The 27,359-nt window shown below is 41.3% G+C and overlaps 2 protein-coding genes across 2 annotated transcripts in view; one reads left to right on the forward strand and one right to left on the reverse strand.

The window, feature by feature from the left end:
- On the forward strand, positions 1 to 22,872 carry LOC5519719 (active breakpoint cluster region-related protein). The gene is made up of 25 exons (XM_048725869.1): positions 1 to 1,949; positions 4,357 to 4,550; positions 5,238 to 5,351; positions 5,725 to 5,910; positions 6,139 to 6,246; positions 6,979 to 7,021; positions 7,100 to 7,152; positions 7,481 to 7,597; positions 7,841 to 7,904; positions 8,542 to 8,617; positions 9,544 to 9,617; positions 10,308 to 10,450; positions 10,517 to 10,582; positions 10,825 to 10,887; positions 10,975 to 11,050; positions 13,258 to 13,322; positions 15,199 to 15,241; positions 15,477 to 15,542; positions 17,092 to 17,189; positions 17,650 to 17,757; positions 18,031 to 18,093; positions 18,402 to 18,511; positions 18,958 to 19,097; positions 19,776 to 20,016; positions 20,698 to 22,872. Exons 1-25 carry the CDS (start codon positions 209 to 211, stop codon positions 20,978 to 20,980), a joined length of 4,335 nt encoding a protein of 1,444 aa, XP_048581826.1. The 5' UTR covers positions 1 to 208; the 3' UTR covers positions 20,981 to 22,872.
- The window catches only part of LOC5519720 (uncharacterized protein YMR196W), a 7,957-nt gene continuing 3,406 nt past the window's right edge, over positions 22,809 to 27,359 (reverse strand). Inside the window, exons 6-13 of the mRNA XM_032364422.2 lie at positions 27,105 to 27,322; positions 26,542 to 26,813; positions 26,388 to 26,458; positions 26,078 to 26,127; positions 25,561 to 25,926; positions 25,012 to 25,276; positions 24,384 to 24,660; positions 22,809 to 24,219 (exon numbers count right to left, since the gene is read on the reverse strand). Coding sequence (XP_032220313.2) covers positions 24,147 to 24,219; positions 24,384 to 24,660; positions 25,012 to 25,276; positions 25,561 to 25,926; positions 26,078 to 26,127; positions 26,388 to 26,458; positions 26,542 to 26,813; positions 27,105 to 27,322 — 1,592 coding nt within the window. The 3' untranslated portion in view covers positions 22,809 to 24,146. The remainder of the gene's footprint in view (positions 24,220 to 24,383; positions 24,661 to 25,011; positions 25,277 to 25,560; positions 25,927 to 26,077; positions 26,128 to 26,387; positions 26,459 to 26,541; positions 26,814 to 27,104; positions 27,323 to 27,359) is intronic.

A 27,359-nucleotide genomic window follows, 5' to 3' on the forward strand; every position in this document is an offset into this window, starting at 1 on the left:
AAATATACCCTCAAAAAACGAATTACTTCCGAGTATTCTCCGAAATCGCCCGAAATAAGCCTCCGAGCAGTGAAGTCACCGTCAAACTGAGCGCTGATTGGATGAAACTTTGCGGAAAAATAATGAAGTTTTTTAGACTTTCAAGATCTCAGGTCTCAAGTATACAACAAAATGCAGATTTCAAGATAAAGTCAATGCTATCAATGCAATGGACGCCAAAGAAAGGTTTATCAAGCTCTGGGCTAAAAACTTTGGAGAGGAAGAACTGCCGGACTTGGAGTTCTTCGACGGAGCGGAGGAAAGTTTGCTCGATCGAGCTCGTGCTAGTAGCGAAAACTTGAAACAAGCTCTGAATGTTTTGGAAAGGGAAGGGCTGCTATTTAGGTATCTGTGCGAAATCTTAAATATTAGTGACCTGGAGGACTTCAAATATGAGCTACACACAAGTCTACAAGTGATATTTTGTGACCAAGAGATGGGGGAAGGTGCGAAGAGGTTGCAAAGTTATGTCAATGAAAACGATAACTCCAAGATTCAGAATCAATCATATTTTATCAATGAGAATAAACAAGTTTCGGACGAAGAGGAGGGGTCGTTTCGTGATCGTGGAGGCTCTTTTGCGTTCGTGATTGAATCTCGGAAAAGCCACAAAGTTCCACCGAGAGATTCGATGTTTGGGCCTGCGGACGAATCAGGGATCGTAGCTGGCGGAAGTGAGTTGAGGTGTGCTTCACGAAGCAATCATTCGCATCTGTCTTGTAACATCTCACATCCCGAGACATCTGCTTCAAGCGATAATGCTGAATTATTTAATAAGCACAATAATAAGATGGAGAGTGGTCCGTGCGAATCATGGAACGATGGCAAACAAGAAGGCTTGGCGAATATGAGTGACTCGAATTCAGGGAATACCGAAACCTCAGTCGAATCCAGCCTTCAAATGAACGAAAACAACATCGATCCTTCGAACGGAACCGCGATCAAAGATTCAGTTCATGGAGATAATTTAGTTGCCAATGTAGAAAGACCACATACAACGATTTGCACCTCGTTTAAAGACGAGATGGCACTAAATGAAGAGAACTCCATGACGGAGATGTCGAAGGGTAAATACGAACATAGCCCCCCCACCATCTCTCAACCATTGAACACTTGCGATACAGCGCATTCAGGTATAAACACCACCGAGGAAACCACATCAGTAACATCAAGTGAACTCGGAAAACCAAATGTTGGCAACGAAGTGACTTCTAACACGGGAGGCAATGACTTTCAAATAGAAAATAATTCATGTGTAAATATCACGATTGACTCGTGCCAGCAGGGAATGTCGAAATCTGAAAATAATGCCCCTATTGGAAAAGCTAGTCTTGCAGAAGAAGAAACCTTTGATCTTGCGGAAGAGAAAGAAGCCTTAGATACTCCTGATGTTTTTCTTCAGGGCACTGGTATTGTAGATGATTTGATATCCTATCTAGAGAGTGTTCAGCTAGAGAACAGCAGTGGTGATGAGGATGAACCATTGAATGAGAGTACCGAGTATATTGTTCCATTTGGTTTAAGATCCAGTGGGAATAGAAAAGTGGGTATACTTAGAAAAAAACAATTACAGTCATGTCTGTCTGCATCAAGCATCCAGAGTGGAGACTCATGCCTGAGTCCATGGGCGCTGGATGTGGCCATGGCCGAAATACACTCTGCCGATTCCTCAGATGAAAATGATAAGTCTTCAAGCCCTAAAAGAGGACAGAGGTCTGTTATTAAACTCTCCAATGAGAGTAAGGAATCGCAAGAGAGTAACTCACCCCCTCCCCGCCCGCCACGGCGACGTAGCAAGAAGGGAATGGTGAGGGCACATACTGTGGGGACGCCTAAACAGTTGCGACCAAGTGTAAGGACCCTGTCGGATGATGATGAAGTGTTTCGAAAAGAGGAATTGGGCTATGAAGGTAATATATAAATGCAGCCTGTTTTTCATACCATCTATATATCTTTTTATCTTCCACTACATTCATCCATTCATTCAGGCATTTAGTCATTCATTCACATTCTATTTAGGAGGCTTGATGGTAACCTTAGGGCTTGTTTCAGGTTTTTCAATGATTCACTAAAAATCATGTTTTCATAGGCGCTACAATTGATCACTGATATGTCCGTTCTTCTATGGTTTGAGTATACTGCTCTTAGGTATTGGGTTGTTTTGTTATTCAACGTTATGTAAATGGTAGACAATTGAAATGTTATTTTTCCATGTTGTTTTGAGTGGTATTTTCTAGTTAATCATATTTGACAGGTGAAGCACATAATATCTTCTGTTGGAGTTTTACTAATTTGCATATTGGAATAGATCCAATTTAGATAATTTGATGTCCTTCAACTTCAAAAAACCCTTTCAGTTTCCTCTAACTTGAACGAATTAGCATATCTTTGTCTATTGGCTATCTGTTGATTGTAGGATCTTATTTTTCAGTGGATTGAAGATACTGTACATAATTAAATGTTCAGAATTTTGAAGTAGAAAATTAAATGAAAAAATGATTAAACATTAGGTCAAAAAAGCATTTTGCTTTTAAAAAATCCAACCACCAAGTGTAAGTCACATTTTTTCAACATTGAGATTTGATTTGTTGGAATAATTGAATAAATCATTTGTTTATTCAAACAAGAAGACACAAAGTGTTATAAAAGCAATGACACAAAAAGGTCCTCTAAGATTGATGTGCCATTATTCTACTCACTGTCACTTCCCCCTTAGCTAAAAGAGTTAGTACCCTCTCTGCTAATATACACTATGCTGACAGCTCTCCTGTACTTAAGCTCCTTTCAAATTCCCATTAAGTCCTTTTTTTTTTGTCTAATTAATGCCCATGGCTTTTTTGCATGTTTGATTGCAACAAAAGTTCGGAGGCAATGTTGCACGTTACTAAAAAACATAGACTTGTTCTTGCTATTTATCTGCCCTCGTTTTCCTTTATGACACTGATGTGTGTTTGGTTTCACCAATCGCAAACCTTATTGCAAGTGCTTGCGTATGCTTGATATCTTAATGCCGCAAGACAAGTTGGGTTGATGTAGTAATTGTACAGGACCCGAAATGATCCCAGGACCCAAAACGATCCAAGGACCCGAAACGATCCCCAAAAGTTCCCCAACTGATCCCGGGACCCGAAACGATCCCCAAGAGTCCCCGAAAAGAACCCCAAGGAATTGCAGTAATAGACAACAAAAGGAATGTGTAAGGATTGGCTTTCAGTTTTAAAAAACATTTGAAACATTTAGCTTTATTTGTGTTATTAAAAGGAAATTTACATTAACTAAAACTATAAGGTTAAGGTTATTTTTTTGCATGTTTGTATTCGGCGAATGAAAGACCTATCATATCATGAGATCATGCCGGGGTGTACGCACGACTACATGAGGAAATTCAAAACTCACATAATATTTCTTTCAACAAATGCCACATCCTCTTAATATTTTGCATCGGTAGTAGAAGGGTTGTTCGAGTGTATTACTCAATGTGCTTTTGTCATTCCATCTTCTTGGCCAAACTGGCTGCCTAAATATAATATAGTTGGTAAATATTCGCTCGTGTAAACAAGAATTTCATGGTGAAATACATGTTTGGTTGTCAAATGAATATTAATTTTTAGGGGTGATGTTTACCGGAAATGAGAGTCATGTGTCGGAACCGTAAAATGTTTAGAGTGTGATGGAAGGTCGAGAGTTTGGTTGATCTGAGCAAAGCTGTGCTATGTTTATGCTGTATTCCTTTCAGTAGCAATTGAAAGTTGTGTATTTGTTTTGGACTCTGTTTATGTGTTTAACTCCGGGCAATGTAATAAATAGAAGTATTGTATTGGAATTTAATATTTTCAAGTCACATTGTTTAGAAATTGAGTCGCTGTTAACCCTTAATTATGCTTCAATAATTACAAGTATTTCTTCTGCTTTCCCTTTGTCCATTACTGCAATTCCTTGGGGTTGATTTCGGGGACTCCTCGGTATCGTTTCGGGTCCCAGGATCATTTGGGGTACTTTTGGGGATCATTTCGGGTCCTGGGATCGTTTCGGGTCCTGGGATCATTTCGGGTCCTGTACATAATACGGGCTACATCTCTGAGTTTTGTTGCAAAAAGTAGAACCATCTTTTACCTTCTGCAGCAAACTTGTTCAACTTGCAATAAAAAAATTGCTGCAACAAAAGTTGGTGCACCAGTAGTAAAAAAATCCGAACTTTTTCACTCCGAACTTTTTTTGCGGGAATGCTGCCACAAAAGTTGTATGATTTTGCTGCCCATATTACTGTAACTTTTGTTCAAATCCTAAATAACACCCTCTGTCTGTTTTCATTCTCAGGGGACCAGGAAGGGCTCCCTCTAAACCAACTTAGCAGCAGTGCAGCTGAAGTGCGACTCCGTGCATCTAGTGATGCACTTGAGGATGAGCGTAGAAAACTGCGGCGGAGTAGAGGATCCAATGTCATCCTGGATGAAGACAATGTTGACTTCCCTTCATCACCACTGTCATCACCTACAAGTAGCCCCCAAAGGGTAATTTATCGCAGGAAGGGATGTTTTGGGTTCAAATGACCCTATACTGGCCATCTGGCTGTAAGATGAATGTTGAATGGCTCTTTCTGCAATTTCTGTATAAGAAAACACTTAATCACTAAAACATCATATGGCAGTTGCAGGGGTTGGGGGAATGGTGGTGGGGGTGGAGGCATCGTGGTGGGGGTTGGGGGAATGCTGGTGGGGGTATCGTTGTGGGGGGTGGGGGCATTGTAGTGAGGGGTAGGGGCATGGTGTTGGGGGGTGGGGCATTGTTGTGGGGGGTAGGGGCATCGTTGTGGTGGTGGGGTATCGTTGTGAGGGGTGGGGGCATGGTGGTGGGGGGTGGGGGCATGGTGGTGAGGGGTGGGGCATTGTTGTGGGGGGTAGTGGCATCGTTGTGGGGGTGGGGTGTCACTGTGGGGGGTGGAGTCATGGTGGTGGGGGCTGAGGGTATTGTGGTGGGGGGTGGAGACATGGTGGTGGGGGGTGGGGGCATAGTGGTGGGGGGTGGGGGCATGGTGGTGGGGGGTGTGGGCATGGTGGTGGGGGGGTGGGAGAGGCGGTGTTGCACTGGGGGCATTTCAGTCTGTTTTTAACTGTTAATTTCTTTCTAAGACCATCCCCCCTCCATCCCCAAAAAATATTCATGATGGTGCTACAAGTTTGATCTTCTATTTCTTTTAGTCTGCTGATAACCTGGATGATTCCACTCAGAAGTTGCATGCTAGAAAGTGGGTGGCATCAGCCGTGATGGATAGCGAGAAAGGATATCTGTTATGCCTCAGTACTCTACATAAGGTATAAGTATATACTTTACTATTAATATATCATTATAATTATATAACTTATATATTATTACTATTACTATTTCAACAATATAATATTACTTGATTATACTGTTATAAAGTAAGATGTCAATTATTGTGTGAAGACTGTTTTCAACCCTCCAGATTTTAGTTGAGATTTATTCCAATTTTTCGATGTCTTGGTATTAATTAAGGTATTGATATCTTGATAAAACATTGGCCATGCTTTGTACCCTTGATATTTATTTAAATATGTGTAATTAGCGGTGCATCTGTTTTTTTTCTATAAAGGACATGTAAAACATATAAGGAGATTAGAATCACTAAATATAAATTTTAATGTCAATGTTATTCCTTATTCACAGTACATGAAGCCTTTTAAAGCCTCTCTCAGTACCTCAGCTCCGATTCTAACAGTGGCTGACTTCAACAAGATTTTCTACAAGATTGATGAACTCTTTACTATACATTCCAAGTTCTACAATGATCTTGAAGCTAGGGTTGCCAGCTGGAACCCTAACAAAATTATTGGGGATCTATTCTTGAGTTTAGTAAGTTTGCAATCTGAGAAGAAGCTTGCCTTGAAATGTTTTACTGTAGAACCTTTCCAAGAGTGGGTTAGAGGTTCCATTATTCATTATTTTAAACCAAAAAAGAGAATAGCTTTTACTTAATTTACTGAAAAAGGGGGGTGGATATCTGACTGGCCCTCAATGTATCCACCTCTGCTTTCACACAGCAGTTTGTTTTGTATTTAATCACTTTTATTTTTCTTATAGGTGGAGCAGTTTGATGTTTATAGAGAGTATATTATGAACTACAAGACTGCCATTGATACAATACACAAATGTAAATCAAATGAGCAGTTCAGCCAAATTTTTAGCAAGGTAATGAGTTAATAATAATAAAATTTATAGGGTCAACATTTTTAAGTAATTTTTAAACACTGGGTATGAATCAGGATTTTGAGTTGGGAGAGTGTTATATCCAGTCAAAGTCATAGACTGCTTTCATTGCCTCCTTTGGCGAATGTCAGTAAAAACACAAAAGAAAAATATGTCCATGTTGCATGTTCAGTTCTAGGCCACCTTAAGCCACACTGTTTTGTCACACAAACACTAACATTTTTCGCAACACTAACATTTTTTTCTCTTATTTTTGCTGGTTGCCAATGGACTGCAGGCAGTCTATCAAAATGACCATGTTCCTACTAAGATACTGTGAACCATCTTCATTTAACACAACCTTCGATTCCTTTAGAGGAATCAAAGCCACTTCTTGTACTAATTCCAGCTATGCACTCCACTCCTAATACCTGTCAACCCCAGAAAATCTCAAGGCTTGAGAATGTTTTTTTGTGGGGAGAAGTGGGGCTTTATTTAATTTGGGGGGAAGGGTATGGTAGACCCTCATTAGGTGGCTCACAAGCTAAGGCAGCTAAATCAGCAGACGTTTGCTGTTTAGAAAGCTCTTGAATTTATGTTCAATAAATGGCTCTACACAAGGAATTATTGTTTTTTTATTGATTTACCCTCTCACATCAAAAGATTAAAATACAGTGAGACCTTAACTCTGTTTTTTTAATATTTCAAGAGTTTTAAAATCACTTTTTGCCTTAGGAAATAAAGTTGACTGCTATTCAAGAAGTCACAACTCTTGAAGGTACACCCACCAAATTCACCAAATTTCCATTGCTGTGAATGTTTCAATAGTTATAACTAATAATTTCTTCCATTGCAGGCCTCTTTAGCAAACCAGTTGACAGAATTGGCAGATATGTCACAGTACTGAATGTAAGCTTAATGTGAAATTCACATACCTGTCAACCTCTGAAAATCTCAAGGTTTGAGAATTTTTTGGGTGGAGGGGTGGGGTATATTCATTTTTGGGGGAGGGGTGGGTTTAACCTTTCAGGCGTTTGCCATATTGAAAGCTCTCACGAACAAATTAACTTATAGATCTCATGAGGGTGTTAGATAAATTGTGCTACGCAAAGGAATTATTGTTTCAAATACTTTAATAGAAAATAGACAAAACAACGATTTTCTATAGAATAATTTTTCGGGAGATTTGAGAAGTTAGAAAATAAAAATCTCATTATGGCTTTTTTTGTATCTTGAGGATCTGATGAAGCAAACTCCTCAGGATCACCCAGACCACAGCATCCTGACTGACGTCCAAGTTTACACCCTTCAGTTTATCAGCAGGATAAGTGGTGGTGACCAGAAGGATGGACCGGTCAGTCAACTTTCTATCAGACTATAATTATGCTACTTGCTAAGTTGCATTACATTTGCAGCAATGCAACGTAAATTTAGCTAAATCTATTGGCATAAATAGATAAAGCAGGAAAATTGTGACATTCACATTTAGAAGATACTATAATTGAAATACAGTTTGTCTGCCAAAAAGCCAAAACACATTTTAGTCATCTTTCTTTTTATGAGGTATTGTCTTAGTAAACTGTCCTGTATCCTGTAGCATTTCCCAAGAGTGAAGAGGGACCACCACTTGATCAAAGATGGCTTCCTTGTAGAGCTCACAGGTATTGACAGCTAAACATGTGTAAACTATCGCACCACTTGGTGTAGCTGAATAGGCTTTGATTTAATGGCTTTCAAATCTGGCACATTTTGCTACTGATGGGCTATAACTTAAAGCCTTGTTGCAAGTCCACCAGTTAGAATGCAGCATTTATTATAGACTACTTATGGGATTTGACAATATGGCAAAACACAGCCAAAGTGGCACGGCGCCAGGGCCGTAGCCAGCATGAGGCAAGTGAGGCACTCACCTCAGTAAAATTTTGATGATAAGTGTTTCACAATTGAAAAGTATGAGACGAAACACCTGCTTTTGTTGGATTTATCATCCAGTGGCTAGCTTTGCCTCGGTTTTGATTCTGGCTACAGGCCTGACCACCAACCCCACCCCCTCTTTCCAGCAGCCAAAAATAAAGTAGATGTATGAGACATTACTGGGAATACAGAGGCCCCCCTCCTGTTAAAAATCCTGGCTACGCCCCTGAATTGCCTGGATTTATGGTTATTTTACTGTCTGGCTGGACTATATCTGTCAGTGTGTACGATGTACTATTTCTCATATGGCATTATTGCAGATAGCGTGAAAAGGTTCTGCAACTTGTTCCTTGGGGTATAATTTCGCATGTTTTATTATTGTAGATGGTGTGAGGAAATTCCGCCACTTGTTCCTTTTCAATGATGTTCTTATTTGCACGAAAAGAAAAATTTCGGGCAGGTTGGTATGATATTTCTGTCGATTTGAACCATGTAAGTACCCTGTTCTGCGTTCCTCCCTGTCTCTTCCGATGTTCGGTTAGCTGTATCCTGGTTAAATCTTCCAATTCCTGCATTACAAGTTAACCAATTGTTTATGAAATTGATATAAACGCGCAAGCGCAAGATTATTTGCAGAGAGAGATTATTTGCACTTTGAGTGTGGTTAACAGAAATTCTTACCCTAAGAGATAGCAAATTTATCGTGGTTGAATAAATTTTTTAAGCCTAAGAGATAGCAGAATCCGAAAACAGATTAACACCCCCTTAGGGATAGCAGTCGGTCCGATTTTATACCCTAAAAGATAGGACGATCACCTCTGTCTACTTTTCTGGAGAGTTCCTCCCCTAGACTAGGGTTAGGGTGAGGAAGTTGACCGTGCAACTGGACCACAGTTGCAAACTTCCATACTGCTTAATTTTTCTTGGACTTATGCTTGTGTTTGACTATAAACTATGGTTTTAGCAATTACTTGTGCGCTTGCGCGTCCGCCCTGCGGAGACGGAATATTATAAATCAGAGAAATGTGCCTCTTTCCGCCTTTGCGTATGTTACTTTGCTACGATAATACTATATTATGATATTATAATATTATAATATAATATAAGATATAATGCAAGAGGACCTGTTATGCCTAGTGCACACTAGCGACATAACGCACTCTTATTTTCGACACACACTAGCGACAGCACACTAGCGACATAGCGCACTCTTATTTTCGACATAACGACATAAGAGAAAAAACATGTTTTTTTCTTTTATGTCATTATGTCCATGTCGTTATGTCGTGCTAAACATAGTGCGCGCGCCCATGTCGTTGCGTTGTTATGTTGCTAGTGTGCACTAGTCATTAGCCGGCTAATTATCCGTCTATTGTATCGTCCTAGACAGGAGCAGTATGTATCCAAATGGTATCTCCAACTTTCAGACGTTCAACTACATCCTCATGAAAATTCAGAAGGTACGTCAGAACAGTACCTTGCTTACCAAAAATCATCTTGTTCTGTAACCACCAGGTTTGCCCACGCGCAAAGGTCCATTGCGATTGAGAACAGGCGACTCCACTAAGAAATCACGTTACTTTTTGAGTGGCAAATTCAAGCCAAAATAAACACAGAAATGGCTGCGCCCGTCACACCAGAGCGACGAAGAAATAGAACCGTTCAATGGATATAACCCTATTCTGTTTGTCTTGTTCGTAAGCACAGAATGAGTTTTTGGTGTTGTTGTCTTGCCGCTAAAAGCTGGAGCGCGCGCGAGTTTGCCAACCAAAAGGCACGTGATCTCTTAGTGCAAGTCTACAATAGACCTTTTCGCGGTTACTTGGGAAGCCTGTGGTTTTACACAAAAGAAAGGCTCAAACGGGCATGGTTTGGCGGAAATGCAGCGGCGTGTACGTCGGGTCGTTTAAAATACAAAAAGACAATCAGCCCATCAGCCACATTTGCCCAAAATGCTTTTGTCTTCAGGAGTTGTTTGTTATGGCTTGACATACCCGTTTGAGCCTCGCTTCGGTGTAAAACCACAGGCCTCCCAAGTAACCGCGAAAAGGTCTATTGGTCGTGCATGACTATGCAGGACTAAGCTAATCCCGTGTATAGTTAGTAGAAGAGACTACTAAATACGTCCCGTGCCTCTGATTTCTATACAGCTGCACAGATTGTCCCGGTTGCCAGCCAAGCGGACTTTGACCTGTTGAAAGGCAGGATAGTCAGCCTCAAAGCCGAAATCAAACAAGAGCAAGGCATGACGGGACAGTCTGACAACAGCCCTGATGCCTCCCCATCCTCCAAGGTACTTTGAGTACCCTGTGTCCTCTTCCCTTCTTGACGTAACCACTAATGGAACTTTGTTGTTTAGCAAAAACGTGCGCACTCGACCATCAACAAAATGGTCGAAAAATTGAAGAAAAAGCTCGCCCAACAGGTTTGTAGTTCAGTTGCTAATCATGATTCCTGTTCGTGTCTTGTATACTAATGTTTAATGTGGCTTAGTCACGAACTTTGTGTTGGCCACGGTTTACCACAGAAGATGAGAAATGTTGCTTGAAGATTTTTACATACATTTTGTGGTTCACTCACGGCATCCGTTTACCCTCGGGAAACTTAAAACTAGATGCGCAGTTGATAGAATCGCCTCTATAAGATTTTGGTTGTTTATTTACTCAGGAAGCAGCTTTGCTTTTGGCTATACCCAGTCTCCCCCTTCATCTGTACCACAGGCAGGGAAAGGTATGACTGTTCTATTCACGCTTTTGGGTGAATCTTCTGTCACGTCGCGCTTTCTTATGTAATAATCGTGTAATGTAATGCTTTCAGACGTACACCCTCCTCTGTAAGAGTGATGTTGAACGAGCGGACTGGAAAGAAGCAATGTTGCCTCTGTTAAAACAAGGTACCTTATTTACCTTATTACACTTAATTTTCGCATCACTTTAATTTTGCGAATTTCGCGATTTTAAAAGATTCGCGAAAATAAAGTGACGTGAAAATGAAGTGTCGCGAAAATTAGGATGCGCGAAAATTAAGAGAGTACATGAGAAGCCTTTGGGGGAATATTGGCCGTTTAATAGGCTTTATAGGAACACCTTGTCTATTTAGTCATCTAATGTACATATAGTACCACAAGGGGTTGAGTTGGACATGTATTTATAGATTTTTATGAAACTAAATTTAGCCCACGCATCTTTTTGTTACATATTGTTCTAGTTTTGATGATTACAGCACATTTAAATTCTACTTGCTTTGCTTGATTTTATTATCCCGAAATCGCGAAAATAAAGTGTCGCGAAATTTTGACGTCGCGAAAATTAAGTGTAATAAGGTACTATTAAACATGATGAAAAATTTACGTTGAACTCTTTGAAAACGTCATGGGTACTAGACCGGATACTATCAGTCAATGAAGTAGCCGACAGTATCAGAAACTGTGTAGCAAGCTGTTATGGAGTGATTTGCACGCGCTTTACTGAAAAATACGTTGTTTAGTTTCAGGAAAAATGAAACACAGACAGTTGTGCGCAGTTTTGTATCCTACCCCTCATCCTCCGTGTGGGGAAGTGGAATAATTTTCGAGGGAACATTCTGCGCTCACTTCTAAAATACACTTGGTTTATCATTATAGAGCTCCCCAAACTTTCCGGCTATTTATATAAACTGAACCACAGCGTCGACGTATCGTTTACATGTCGTGTTGTCGCGGCTGTGGCGCGAAAGATAACGTTTATTCAGGGTATCAACTGCTGTGTGCAGAATACCACACACGTCCTCTTATTGTTATAAACTCTTAGTCTTTGAGATATTTTGCCCTTAAGCAGATTGCTTTAGTACCCAATTCTGATTTCTGCTTTAATATGCACTTTGGATTAAGCTTGGCAAACTGAACTGCTCATTGCCTATTGGTCAATGCTAGAACAAAGTGTTACTCTTGTATTTTGAGTTCCGTTAGCTGAATTACATTCGCTCATCAGACGATGAGAATGCAGACAAGGTATAAACAGAGTTTCAATTGATTTTTTTTAGACGAAAAAAAAACCATTTGCACAGTAGTTCTTGATACTCGTTTTCTGTCTGTTCGATAGCCGATCAATAGCGTTTATGAGGATGAAGTGAAAAACACCTTTGGGAGAAGCTTAGGGCATATGTCTTTTTATTTTTTTTTTATAGAAAATTGTTCTAATCTCAAGTATATACACTTTTTATTAGAACGTCTAATTTTCAGTAGAGGCTGGGCCGTTCTTATTTTGGGGGCATTTTAAGGCTGAACGTTCTTAACGATTTTCTTAAGTTTTAGTGTATAGTGTTTTAGTGAATATAATACCCAATGAATTATTAGGTAGAGAATTACACTAATGACCAAGAGCAATAATAAGGTTGTTATTGTGAACACAATCTAATTCTGCATTTTAGAACGCATCAGGACTAACAATTTTTTTTTCTTCCCTCTTTAGCCTGCCAGCCGGCACTCCAGAGATTCGGATTTCCCGAATCTCCGGAGAGACGGCTTTCAGGCTACCGCTCGGCACATTGTTAGCATGTTCTTAAAATTTGGTGAAATCTCAGGCCGGACGTTCTTATAAAAAGGTTCTTATAAAAAAAAGTGTGATATAGCAAAAATTCCTTTCCATTGAAGTCTAAAAAATCTACTCTTTTTTAGCTTTTTTTTATTCTACTCGCTTCTCTTGAAATCGTAAGTAATGTGGATGAATAAAATCTGGTGAGATAAATTTGCCCATGATGTATTATAGATGAAGTCCAATTAATGTAACAAATATACTAATACTTGAGAAACGTCGCATTGTTGACACGCTAGTGGATGGTATTTGTTGCCTTTAAGAGTCGTAAGTACAATAAATCTGCCCATTTTGCGATCTCTTTGCGACATAACATCCAAGCTTGTCTTCCTAATCCCACAGAAAGAGTCTATATTACTACAAACACGTCTACTTGTAAACATCGCATTCTCATAACCTTCGCACCTTCATGCCTTCACAATGCCTCTATTGTAAAGTGCGCTCCACAAGTTATTACTAAACCCATCCACCTTGTAATTAAATATTTTTGATCACTAACTCATATGATGTTTGATTTGTTTAATCCTAGATAATTTACCAAGCGGCGCACTGAGCTTATTCGAGCTGCAAACTCTACTTGAGGCGTGTAAGAAGGTTTGTACCCTCCTTCCTAATTATCACCCAGCAACATTTAGGTCAATAAATAATTAATCAGATTTGTATTCAGACCAACCGCGGTATTTCCATAGATAAACTCCCCTGAGCACCGCGATAAACTTGAATTAGAGGGTTGTTTATATTTATAGTATAGGTCTATCTGAGGGAAAGGTACCGACATCGCTGCGATAAAAAAAGCTGTATTTCATTAACTGGTCGCGTCCCTTGTGAGGGGAATACGACCGAGTCTGTTACGTCATCAACGGATCTTTTGCGACTTCTCGAACGCTAAGAAGCCTCTCTTTCCTGGCGGGAAAAAATCACAAACTCGTGTTGTGGACATACCTCTGTGCATCCCGGACCTATGAGGACGGGCAATGAGCAAGTTACGTTTCTCCGGGTCGCCGGATCTGAGGATATTTCGTCGTAGAAGCACTGACCCAATAGACATTCGCTCGGTAAACCGGAGAGGTTCTTTTTCGCCGAATTTTCTACGACGAAGACCATCAGATCTCGCTGCCCTAGAGGTATGCAGTTGGTGGCTGCAGTTGTTACGTAGGGATCTCGTGAATGTATATTAATTTTTAGCAGCTACATCCCCTGTGTAGTAACATGCCCGAAAAAAAAACGGCGCGCCAAATCTTTACTAGTTCACCAATATATCGTAATCCGGCGTAGTGCAAATTTAAAACTTACTAGAAGGCTTGATGTTTAACCGAATTTATTCGCAGAAATTTGTACGTGGGGTTTGTATTTTAAGCCGCTTTATTTACGTTTGATTTATCACAACAAGGAAGCATGATCGAAGGATTCTGTGATTTAGTTGTCGAAGGGAGGTGATTTGGGTTTTACTTTTGTCTCCTGAATGAGCTTGGTAGGAAATGTAAATCAAGCCTCGAGCGTGTTAAAAGTGTGTTTATTGTCACCGGTAAAACAGCCAACAATAGAGGGCAGGGAAGCAGCGTGAATTGCAATTTGAGAGAAACTCTTGAGTTGATATAAAAAAATAATTCTGCTTTTTCCTTCGCGTGCCGTTCATTTCCTTCCGAAAAAGAACCGGTAATGATTGGCGAAAATGGCTTGCACAAGCTAACAAATAAAGTCAGTTTTTGTAGATGTAGATGTAGATGTATTTTATAACGCTGGCACTGTAAGCCATTAGTAGTCTTATTTGTTGTTGGCAATGGAACAAGACAACATAATCACTATGAGTTCAAATACAATCGCGCATTCGTGACTTTGATTTGTTTTATCATAACTTAACCGTAATTCTCGTATTCTCCAACTGACATTTTAAGTAGAATATACCTTATTTGTACACCGCAAATGTACAAATTGAAATCAGTGTGTTATTGGTGATTTTTTCAGGTGTCGAAACCAGTTCGCACATTTGTTTTCGTTGACATTTGTTTATGTTTTCTCTTTTATTACTTTCATCTTGTTATAAGAAATATGGAGTCTTTTGATTAATTCTGCCGAATTGATATGGATTCGTGAGCTATTAGTACTGTGACATTTTGTGATAATTGTTATCTTTTATCTTTGATTTTCATTGGGTTTAACAACTTGAACTATTCCTTGGAACATGAATAGGGCATTTCGCGGTTTTTGTCTCCTAATTTTAAACGTCCAACTCGAAAATTTCTCCCAGCCTTGAAAATATTATTTTCTTCTTTTTATTTATCATTTTCTTCTTCTCGTTTACCCTTAAATATATGTAAATCAAGATAGCATCAGCAATGAAGTTTATTTTTGCCATGCACTTTAAATTCACTACATTCTCTAATGTTATCTCCAAAAAGGAAATTCTGCATTGTGATTGGCAGTCGAGGTGTGCAAGTTTGTGACGTTTCATAATTTTTTTTAATTGTAGCTCAGAACGTGCAAGACGATAGGGAAGGTTTCAATAAAGGAAGGTAAGTAAGCTAACCTAAATTCCCTTTGATTATTTTGATTCTTATGCGAAATTAACACCTCAAAGAATTAGCTTCAGAACTAGACTCAAATCCAAAACTACGCCTTTCTAGAACCTTCTAGAACGTACACTTGAATGGTTGCCTTTTTTGTCTATAATGCATGAACTGGATTTATACGTTTTATTTGCGTTTTATTATTTGAAATAAACTTAGTTTTTAATGTGTTTTTCTCTAGACAAGGAATTGTTCAACGGTGTACTGTACGTACACGTCCAGAATGGTAAAGGATTCCACAGAAGCGGTAAGTCAACCTTGTATATGTACGTCAGGATGGATCAGTAAGGGCCACCGTGTCCATGTGTCACTGTGACTTTGTATCAGTCTTGTACTGAACGCGCGAAGCTAAACACACTGTGACTTTGTATCAGTCTTGTAATGTGAGCGCGAAGCTAAACACACTGTGACTTTTTATCAGTCTTGTACTGTACGCGCGAAGCTAAACACACTGTGACTTTGTATCCGTCTTGTAATGTGAGCGCGAAGCTAAACACACTGTGACTTTGTATCAGTCTTGTACTGTACGCGCGAAGCTAAACACACTGTGACTTTGTATCAGTCTTGTAATGTGAGCGCGAAGCTAAACACACTGTGACTTTGTATCAGTCTTGTAATGTGAGCGCGAAGCTAAACACATTGTGACTTTGTATCAGTCTTGTACTGTACGCGCGAGGCTAAACACACTTGTGGCTTTGTATCAGTCGTGTACTGTACGCTCAAGACTAAACACACTCGCGACTTTGTATCAGTCTTGTACAGCACGCGCGAAGCTAAACACACTGTGACTTTGTATCAGTCTTGTACTGTACGCGCGAGGCTAAACACACTTGTGGCTTTGTATCAGTCGTGTACTGTACGCTCAAGACTAAACACACTTGTGGCTTTGTATCAGTCTTGTAATGTGAGCGCGAAGCTAAACACATTGTGACTTTGTATCAGTCTTGTACTGTACGCGCGAGGCTAAACACACTTGTGACTTTGTATCAGTCTTGTACTGTACGCTCAAGGCTAAACACACTGTGACTTTGTATCAGTCGTGTACAGTACACTCAAGGCGAAACACATTGTGACTTTCTATCAGTCGTGTTCTGTACGCTCAAGGCTAAACACACTTGTAACTTTGTATCAGTCGTGTACTGTACGCTCAAGACTAAACACACTTGTGACTTTGTATCAGTCTTGTACTGTACGCTCAAGGCTAAACACACTTGTAACTTTGTATCAGTCTTGTACTGTACGCTCAAGGCTAAACACACTTGTGACTTTCTATCAGTCTTGTACTGTACGCTCAAGGCTAAACACACTTGTGACTTTCTATCAGTCCTGTACTGTACTCTCAAGGCTAAACACACTTGTGACTTTGTATCAGTCTTGTACTGTACGCTCAAGGCTAAACACGCTTGTGACTTTGTATCAGTCTTGTACTGTACGCTCAAGGCTAAACACGCTTGTGACTTTGTATCAGTCTTGTACTGTACGCGCGGGGCTAAACACACTGTGACTTTGTATCAGTCTTGTACTGTACGCGCGAGGCTAAACACACTTGTGACTTTCTACCAGTCCTGTAGTGTACGCTCAAGACTGAACACATTGTGACTTTCTATCAGTCCTGTTCTGTACGCTCAAGGCTAAACACACTTGTGACTTTGTATCAGTCGTGTACAGTACACTCGAAACACATTGTGACTTTCTATCAGTCCTGTTCTGTACGCTCAAGACTTAACACACTTGTGACTTTGTATCAGTCTTGTACTGTACGCTCAAGACTTAACACACTTGTGGCTTTGTATCAGACTTGTACTGTACACTCGAAGTTGACCACTTTGGGCAATTCGTCAAGAAAGCAAGGACGAAGATCGCCAAGACTACAGGGGACCCAGTCTGGGACCAGGTAAGGGGTTCCGATAAGAGAACAAGTTTATTCCCTTTGGATTTTACCCATGCTTTGTCTTATTTTGTGTATCTGCCTCATGATCCACCCTATCTTTCTTGCCCCCAATCGTCTTTGTAGTATTTTTAGGCTCATTTGCAATACACGTTTTTTATGCTTTTGTCTTGTGAGCGTTGGAGTGAATATTAAGAGCTATTATAAGACCACAAGAAGCCTATGCCTTCGAACCTTGTGTAAAATGGGTACTGGGCCTCACTTTGGCGACCTGCACATAACAGCGGATTTAGTGGTCCTAGTTTTACTAAACAATTCGCCATCAGAAGCTTATAAAAAACCGGTTTAATTAATGGTCGTTTTGGTAGTCCGCCAAAGACATTTGAATAATAAGTTTTCGACCCGTTGCTCACAGGGAACTGGAGGTGAAACGCTTGACACTTGTCCTTTTATCAATATGTCTCAGGACTTTGATTTGGAGGTCGAGGGGACGAAGGAGCTTCGCATTCACGTCTATTGCAAGAGCCGCTATACGCTACAGCGGGACGAGGAGTGTGGACTGGGCCGAATACAGGTGAGCGCATGCGTATGCCCACACTAGTATACCCCGTGCTCTTTTTGGTCGTTTTTTTGTTTGGGACCTAAGCGTTTCTTGTAGGTTTTTTTCTCTAGGATACCCAGCGTTCTTTGTTTTTGTTTTTGTGGTCATTTTCCCGTTTGCCCTGGAACTCTTAGTTATGAACCTAATCCAGTTTTTTTTTTTCGTGTACTCTATCGCGTTCCCTTTGATGCTCATTTCTTCAGATGTTTTATTTCTTCTGATGGTTTTTTCTTTTGATGTTTATAGCTAAGGAGAGAAAGTCTCGCAGATCTCAAGAAAAGAACAATCACGATCGCCCTGGACAAACAGGTTAGATTGTGTTTTGCAGAACAGGCAGGTTCTTCTCCAACAGGTTAAACTGGTTCTTACTGCAGATCAGTCAGGTTCTTCTCAAACAGGTTAGACTGGTTCTTACTGCAGATCAGGCAGGTTCTGTTCAAACAGGTTTAATTCCATGCAAACCGAATTCTTGGTTGTGATATGAAGTTCTGCCTATCTATCAAATAATAGGTTTAACAAACCTGAATGGCCATTTTCCCGTTTTCCATCCGTTTCATCTCCAAGCGGATGCTTAGTGACATCACTCGTAAGCACTCTTTTGTCCATTCTGTGTCCAGGGTGCGATCACGCTATCCCTCCAGTACTCCAAGACAAGACAAGGAATCGAGCGCAAGAAATCCGTGAATAGTGTGGGGGTCTTTGGCGTTGATATCGAGACTGTCACCAGGTGGGATTACTCTTCCATTACTTTTCCCTTCCAATAAAGCACCGATTGGTGGTAATACAACGCCAGAATTGACGCCGGTTCGCGGATCTTAGATAGTGAAGCTTTCCAGATATGCCAGAATCGGCGTCTAAATTGGTAGCAAAATAGCGCTAGAATTGTCGGAAAAACGGAATTATCATTGGCGGAAAAAGCACGCCGCATGGCTAGGCAGTGTTTCGCATTTTTTTTTTTTTATTATTCATGCTACCTAATGACATACAAAAAATCCTTACGAGTGCTAAAATTCGTTTGTTTGCTTTGTACAATCAATCTTCATAAAATAGAAATAAGATAGTATTAAGCATTGCTGAATGCTTTTTTTTTTTTTTTTTGCTCGAGCACCGCTATCATGGACTCTCTTTTTAGCTCCAAAACTCCCTTCCCTCACTGACCTTATTTCCTTCCAGCCGCGAGTCATGTGACATCCCGCTGATCGTGATCGGATGTGTTCGGGAAATCGAAAAGCGCGGGCTGGAGGAAGTAGGGATTTACCGACTGTCCGGAGCCTCATCGGACGTGAAACGGCTCAAAGAGGGCTTTGACGAGAGTACGTGAACGATAGTTTACATATTTTTTTATATTTTTCCTTGATATTTTGATAAAAGGCAGCTTGCAATTCCCAAATTCCACTACTATTTACCTAATTATTCCTCTCCAGTGACTAGAGGCATACCTCGTCATTTCCTTTTTTCTCCTGTGGGGAGGGGGGGGGAAACATGGTAAGATTGAATCAGTATTGTTAAGTCATTGTTATTTATGTTGCGTTTTCATTGCTATTGCTGAATGAAACGCGGTGGTCCTTACTGCAGAAGTACGGTGACGTGAAGTGGCCAGAAACAGTAATACGATGGTTTGTGCTGGCCAGGAATTATGGTGATGTGAGGTGGCTAGGAAGTACTGTGGTGTGAAGTGTCCAGGAAGTACTGTGGTGTGAAGTGGCCAGGAAGCACGGCGGTGAAAGGTGGTCAGGAAATGCCATGTGAGACGGCCATGAAGTACTGTGGTGTAAAGTATGGCCAGAAACTGTAGTATGGTGGTGGTGTAAGGTGGTCAGGAAGCTAGTTGGAGTCAAGTGGCCAAAAAATGGATTCTCAAGCGTGATTTTGGCTCAATTATCTGATTATTCAATAAAATATTTCGTGTTTTTCACTATTCTTTCTGCACATAGCTAACTCGCTCTTTCCTGGCCCAATCATAATTCTTGTTTTCACTCCTCTTTCTCCAGATAGCCAAAGCGCTCTTGTACTCGTGTCCGAGGCAGACATCCACGCCGTTGCTGGTCTTTTCAAGATGTACCTTCGCGATCTGCCTGAACCCCTCTTTACCGACGAGCTCTACGACAAGTTCGTGAAGGCCTACGCTATGGCAGACGCAGAAGAGAAGAGAGAAACCATGCTCGAACTCTTTCGGTCTCTACCAACTCCAAACAGGCTTACCGCCTGCTATCTCTTCCAGCATTTGAGAAAGTAAGTCGTCCTATTACAGTGGTGGTCCAGCATTTTTCGAAATGGGTGGTTCTATTTATGAAAAATATTACTATTCCTCAATTATCTGCTTTTTAAGCAAGCATCATTTAATTTAAAAATAGGTGGTTTTATTGAGCCAATGGCTCCCCTCTCTGGATCCGCCTAACTGGATCAGATTGATTAGCTCAAGGTCTAACGGTACGCCATGACGTATAGCGTATATGTCGCCACGGCCTTGTCGTGTCGCGCGCAGATCTTTGTTAACATGCCGTGTAGTGCTCAGCATTCATTCGTTGGGCCTTTGGGTCTTCGGTATTCTCTCGTTACCAAAAGCAGTGTTCGGACTATATTCGTGCATTTTTTAAGATAGCCCTTAACCACCTTTTGAAGGTTAATAATTCAATCACAATCCTTTTAATGACTATTGTGCCGACAAGGGAATTGCTCAACACAATGGTGACCACTGCATAACACATGTTGCTATGGTGACCACAACCTCGCACGTGTCGCTATGGTTACCACAACCTCGCACGTGTTGCCATGGTGACCACAACCTCGCACGTGTTGTTATGGTGACCACAACCTCGCACGTGTTGCTATGGTGACCACAACCTCCCACTTGTGGTTATGGTGAGCACTACATCTCACGTCTTTCTAACACGCTCTCTTCTTGGTCTACAGAGTAGCGGAGAAGAGCGAGGTACACAAGATGGGGCTCAATAACCTGTCTACTGTCTTTGGCCCCAACGTATTACGTCCCTCGCCTAAGACCAGTAGTCCCATGGACCTCGCGCAAGGAACCCTGGACGTGATGTCCCAAGTTGGTATCTTCATGTACTTCCTGAAACTCGACGCCGAGGAGCTTCACCTCCCAAACGACCCCGAGCTGATGAGGAGACTAGATCCCTGTCACGGAAGTGACGTCACAACGGGAGAACCGGAGGTAAATGACCGGTTGATATAAAGGGATCTTCGGCGAGACGCCGATGAGTTTAGCTGATACCGAGCTGATGAGAAGACAGGGCCCCAGTTACGAAAGTAACGTCACAGCAGGAGAACCGGAAGTAAATGACCGGTTGATATAAAGGGATCTTCGGCGAGACGCCGATGAGTTTAGCTGATACCGAGCTGATGAGAAGACAGGGCCCCAGTCACGGAAGTGACGTCACAGCACTATAAGAGCTGATAGTCGGATACCGATAAATAGAAAGCAACATGCCATTGCCCATCGCTCGTGCTATTACCTGCCTCTGTCACGAGCGGAGGAGACGCACTTGGTACCAACCTGCCTCTGTCACGAGCGGAGGAGACGCACTCGGTACCAACCTGCCTCTGTCACGAGCGGAGGAGACGCACTCGGTACCATTATCTCGCTCTTTACTCAACAAACGAAATCCACGAGAAAAAATTAAGGCACCACTTGGTTTCGGCGGCTACGGTGAATCTCACGAGTAGTTATGGAGTATTAGTCAACAGTTGATATCAAGGGAGGTGATATTCACCGGTTTATAAGTGATGACAATCACTTTAAGATGACGGTTGCAACTTGATATGCTGATGAGGGTATGCTGGTGCTAAATATGCTTAAGGTTTATGTACCATTCAATGAGCAGTATATATAAGCCAAGAAATGGACAACTTTCACACAAGAATGAGAGAAATTCAGGCTGGTCCCGAGCGTCCTTTGGGTATCCTGTGGTTATGGGTTCCCTTTGTACCCAAGCCCCTCACGGACTGAGCTACCACACGAAACTTGAGGCCAGGAAGTAGGCTGAGAGTTGTAACTATATTATACTTGGGGTTAACTTTTTATATTCCGTTCATTCTTATGAGTACGTATGTGTGTGTACGCAGCCCTAAAAATAATGGCTTTTGCTTAAATCAAATTTATCGTATTGTAATGACTCTTCTGGCGTTCTTTGTTAATTTGCCAAATCTGTGTACACCTACCTTCGCGTTAATCAATCTTACTGTGTACAGTTGTATGGCCTCAAGTTACATGAAAACGGTCATTGATTGTTTTAAATAAGTATCGTTAAAGGAAATCTCTCGGATTCGATTCATTACATTATTATCTTTAACTTGAAATCTTGCAATGCTGTTACGAGAATTTTATGTCATTGGAAAATTTACCTCTTACATTTTTATACCTCAAATCATTAAAAACGTGTGAACTAGTTAATGATTATGACAACTGGGAATACTACTGACGTTTGGTTAGATTTCTCTGATAAATTTTATATTCATGAGTTTTGAATGTTTATAGTTTCTTTTCAAATTCAAGTAAAAATACTTTCAATATTCTTGTAATTTAAATACCAGAAACGTAAGTTCCATAAGGTAGTGTATTTATTTCTATCAATACAAAAGGTTATAACTAAAATAATAAGAAAGTCAGATTATGTTAATAACACTTATGCTCGCTATGAAATGAAATACAACTGCTTATATTTTTGTAATCTAGTTATTTCAAAGATCAAATGCGATGTTCCGAACAATTAGAGAAATCTCACAAAAGTACGATAATATAATAGTAGTGTTCAAGATAGAACAATTCTTATGACGTCACTGGACGCTGCGGCATCTTGCAACTTGTATTGTACTATGACTTTTATATGAAATGTCATTAAACCTACGTGAATTCACACACGAGAGACAATGGGTGATGGGTATGTTTACTTGGAACATTCGAACAGCAATGTGATGACGTCATTTGTAAGAGAGATGAGACGTGCAAAAGGTCTTTGTATCACTCTTATAAAGCTAGAAAATAGACAACAGTACACAAGAAATGTAGTATATATAATAAATTATTGTATAGTTCCAAAGGCAAATCATTAAAAAGTTTATAATTTATCCTATGTAATTACTCCTACAATTTGAAAATCGAATTTCAACAAAAAATAACAATTTTCAAGCATTTCAAATACCTACGGGCAGATATCATGAATGGTGTGAATGCATTTATACTTGGATAAATATTTTTACATGACGAACAACGTCGCCAAAAGAATGAGATCGAAATAATACTAGTCTTGTGAGTCCACAGTTACCCCTCCAAATTCCGTTATCCCGAACATTTTATTACTAAAAAAAACCGTTATCCCGAACATTTGATTACTAAAAACCCGTTATCCCGAACATTTGATTACTAAAAACCCGTTATCCGGACTTTTTATTACTAAAAACCCGTTATCCCGAACATTTTATTACTAAAAACCCGTTATCCCGAACATTTTATTACTAAAAAAAACCCATTATCCTTAATCCCGAGCCTGTGGGACATTTCATTCCTAATCCCGCTTGTGTTTTCCTGGAATTCCCGTATTCCTATTGCATCCCCAGTGTGGACCGTTCCCTTTTAATTGTAAAAAGAGGCCTGTGCTAATTAAACTATGATCACCCATCTAAGCATTCGCCCTTCACAACTCAAAACTTAATCCTCAGCTAAAAAAAAAACACTGACAAGCGGTTTGTCACTTGTCCGATACTGCAGTTCCTCCCCAGGGTCATCTCTGTCGATGTGAAAATGATGGTTGATCAGATAAAAAAAAAACAGCCACCATTTTATTTAATTTTTAAATCGACAGCCATTTTGTGTTGATTGACCGTGAAAAGCCTGGGAAAGAGGTTGGATGTTGGAGGCGGCGTTTCACGCCCTCACTTCGGTAGTCCTTCGTAACGCTTTCGGGTGTTCGGCGCCAGAGCCTCGACAAAGGACATAATGCCTATAGCGCAGATATGATCTTGTTGACAGTGCTTGTGACAGTGACAGTGTTCAACCGGGAAGAAGGGAGTCAAACAAGTTTACATAGCTTGAAATCACTGATAGTTGATCACTTGACGGCGGGTCCATTTAGAGGCGAGTTGCTTACTCGAGCGTAACTCGGTAGTATGTTAGCAAGGACTCGACGACAGCTTGGTAGGTCTTCCCGCGAGCAACATCACTCGATGTCTCCTATCGGATCACTTGACGTCACTCTGTGGATCACTTGATGTCACTCAGTGGATCATTCGACCTCACCTTTCGGGTCACTCGATGTCACTCTGTGGATCACTTGAAGTCACTCAATGGATCACTCGACGTCACTCAGTGGATCACTCGACGTCGCCTGGTAGATCATTTGACCTCACCTATCGGATCTTTCATTAGCGAGTTTTTCTAGCAACAGTGAGACCAAGGATGTCCAGCCGGTTTGATGGCTGCAAAAAAGAAGATAAAAAAATATCAAAAGATAGCGAAAGAAGGGGGAAATCTACGAGACGAATTGGCACCATTTGAGGGCTGAAATTTTTACGGAATAAGGAGAAATCATGGGGAAATCTCTCAAACTATCATCCCAGCAATAGAAAGCAAAAGACTTTACCTGGCCCCACAGCCTCGTCCAGAATCTCCATCAAAATACTCGTAAAACAGAACCAGCTGGTTCCAATCAGGGTCAACGGCATACTGCTCCTCGTTTCCATGGCATGGCCGGCGCCCGGTTGAGTCTGGGAGGAAAAGTGAGGTCAGGCGGAGCGAGAGCTCTTGGGATACGTCGCGCAGGCGCATTAGCTTGCCAGAGCCAGTTGGGCATTCTACTTGAAAGCTGTCCCCGTAGAATTGGTCATAGCGCTTGAGAGCCTCTACTATCAGGTGGTTGACTGTGAACAGGAGATAATAAGGGTAATTGATACAAGGAGTCCCGAATATCAATCATGGCTGTACCTATCTTTATAATTTAAAAGAGCCTGGGGCGTGCGCGCGGGAAACCTGTGATGTTCTAAAAGCTTTAGGGCCTGAGCCTATTGCCAAGATGGCGGCCTGCAAAATTGTAATTAACACGAATCCCTGCAAGTTTGCGTGGAAATTCTCGACGTACACAGTTCTAGGGCGACGAAAAAAAGAGAAAAATTGATTGAATCGGACTACAAATATGGTATGTTATGTCCCAATAAGAAATGACCGAGCGAGCTTTAAAAACGACAGTTTTTGCACGGTTTTAACACACTCACCACAGAACCAAACAGGTCCTCGCCAGTTGCTGTTGCCGCCAAACATGTACGTGTTGGACTCGCCCGGCACGTAATCCACCTGGTACGACTTGCCCTCCAATTCCAGGCAGTATGGGCGCTTAAGGTGGTACCTGGACACGGACCGGACACCAAAATCGGACAGAAACTCGTCTTCATCCATCATGTAAGCCAGTAAGCTGTGGAGTTGTTCTCGCGATGGGATGGCCAGGAGCTGTAGGTCTTGCTTGGAATGAGGATACACGATCTGGAAATTGTACCAATCCAATAAGTTCAATATGACGACCAGGAGTTAAAAGTTCTTGAAACTAGGCACAAATGCTTTTGAATCAATGGCGTTAAAACCTTTTCAATAAAAACATTCTTCAGTCAAGCTCGGTTCATCCGGGTTCTACGACAGTAGGGAAGTTTCAATTGGCAGGAGATTTTAATAACTTGTGACATTATATGTTTTATGGTATTCTTTATTGTATGTCTTAAACATTTCGTACAATAAGCCCGCGTTATTTAAAGCTTACAAATGGACGTTACCTGTAACGCAAGCTCCTTCCTCTTCTCGACGAACTGGTTTAACCGGTTTCGAAAGGCTGGAAGCTTGTCGAGCTGCTCACCATCCAAGACCCAGCACGCTAGCAGAGGAACCAGACCTACGATTGAGCGCACTCGCAATGGGAACGACTCGCTGGTATCGCTGTGAAAATGATCGTAGTAGAACCCGTCTATCGAGTCCCACAGTCCGTACCCGTCCGACATTTTGTTCATGGCGTCAGCAATGTGAGTGAAATGCTCGAAGAATTTCAAGGCCATGTCCTCGTAGGTCGGGTCTGCGAGCGCTAGTTCCAGCGAGATGTTAAGCATAACGATACAATAGAGTGCCATCCACGCCGTACCGTCAGCCTTGGCAAGGGAAAAGAACTCGTGAGAACAATACCACACAGAACCCACAAAAAGGAGGATAGCGGAATAGAACAGGGCGCGAATGAGGGATAGCGAAGGAAGTAAATGCACGCCATCCCCCACATTACTGGCAATCATGATAACACCTTACCTGACATAGTCGACCACCTCCTGGCAGGGTCTTGGAGCGATCAAAAACACCTGAAATATAAGCCAAAGCAAATAAAAAGGAATCCTTCTAAGGTGAGCGCTATGCTACTCTGGAAACCAAAGAGACGACACACCGCCTTAAGCCTAGCAGCGGGGCTGGACTTTCAGCCTCTTTTAACCATGGTTTGCGATATTGTCATAAATATAACTTAACAGCAGCAATTCAACATGCGAACTGGCTGATCCACGGAATCAGTTCAAAAGGTTTTTCTCCTAGATTATTGTAATATAACGAGCAGAGGATGACTCACCAACATTATCCAGCCCTAGAAAACCGCCGCCAAAAAGGTTAAGGCCATCCGGGTCTTTCCTGTTCACCCACCTGGGAATAGGAGCAGTTACTATTGATTAATAATTAATTGATTAATAAAACTTTAAGAATGGTAAGGTGTCAAAATATCTCACCATGTAAAGTTGAGGAGTAGTTTCTGGAAGCACTTGGCCAGGAATGCTTTATCCTTGCCCCCCCGTTTTCCCGCAGTCATCTGGTAGACTCTATAGCAAGCAAGCGCATGGACGGGGGGGTTCACGTCACTAAAGGCGAACTCGTAAGCGGGGATTTGACCGTTTGGTGCCATGTAAGTGTCACTCAGGAACAGCAGTAGCTGGTGCTTGGCGAAATCTGGGTCGATCTTGGCAAAAGGAAGCATGTGAAACGCAAGGTCCCAGGACGCATACTAAACAGATAACAAAACGCTTAGCATATGTAGAAATTTCCATTCAAAACCATAGGAATACCGATCACGAAATTTTTCTTCCAAAACCACAGGAATACCGATCACGAAGTTTTTCTTCCAAAACCACAGGAATACCGATCACGAAGTTTTTCTTCCAAAACCACAGGAAACCCAGCAACGAAGCTTTCCTGCTAAAACCAGGCAACCTATACCCAACAAAAATTGTCCTGAAACCACCACTTGCAAACCACAGGCAAACCAACAATGAAATGTTTTCTCTAGTTCCCTTACCCAGGGATACTCCCATTTGTCCGGCATGGAAATGACGTCACAGTTGCTGAGATACTTCCATTCTGAGTTCCTCCCACTAAGGCGAGCGCGAGGAGGAGGGGGCATGCTGGGATCGCCTTTCAGCCAGTCTTCTGTGATGTAGTAGTAGAACTGCTTGCTCCACAGCAAGCCCGCATATGACTGGCGCGAGACGAGTGTTTCTTCCTCTGTCAAGGAGTCTGGTAACGAGAAGGGGCGAAACAATTAATAATCACA

Source organism: Nematostella vectensis, chromosome 4 (assembly GCF_932526225.1).
Source record: "Nematostella vectensis chromosome 4, jaNemVect1.1, whole genome shotgun sequence".
NCBI lineage: Eukaryota > Metazoa > Cnidaria > Anthozoa > Actiniaria > Edwardsiidae > Nematostella > Nematostella vectensis.

Bases quoted from the DNA above. Each gene is read 5' to 3' on its own strand.
- LOC5519719 (XM_048725869.1), top strand. From the start codon at position 209: ATGGACGCCAAAGAAAGGTTTATCAAGCTCTGGGCTAAAAACTTTGGA. The intron at 1,950-4,356 runs GTAATATATAAA...TTTCATTCTCAG, and splicing joins AGAGGAATTGGGCTATGAAG to GGGACCAGGAAGGGCTCCCT. The intron at 18,512-18,957 runs GTGGGATTACTC...ATTTCCTTCCAG, and splicing joins GATATCGAGACTGTCACCAG to CCGCGAGTCATGTGACATCC.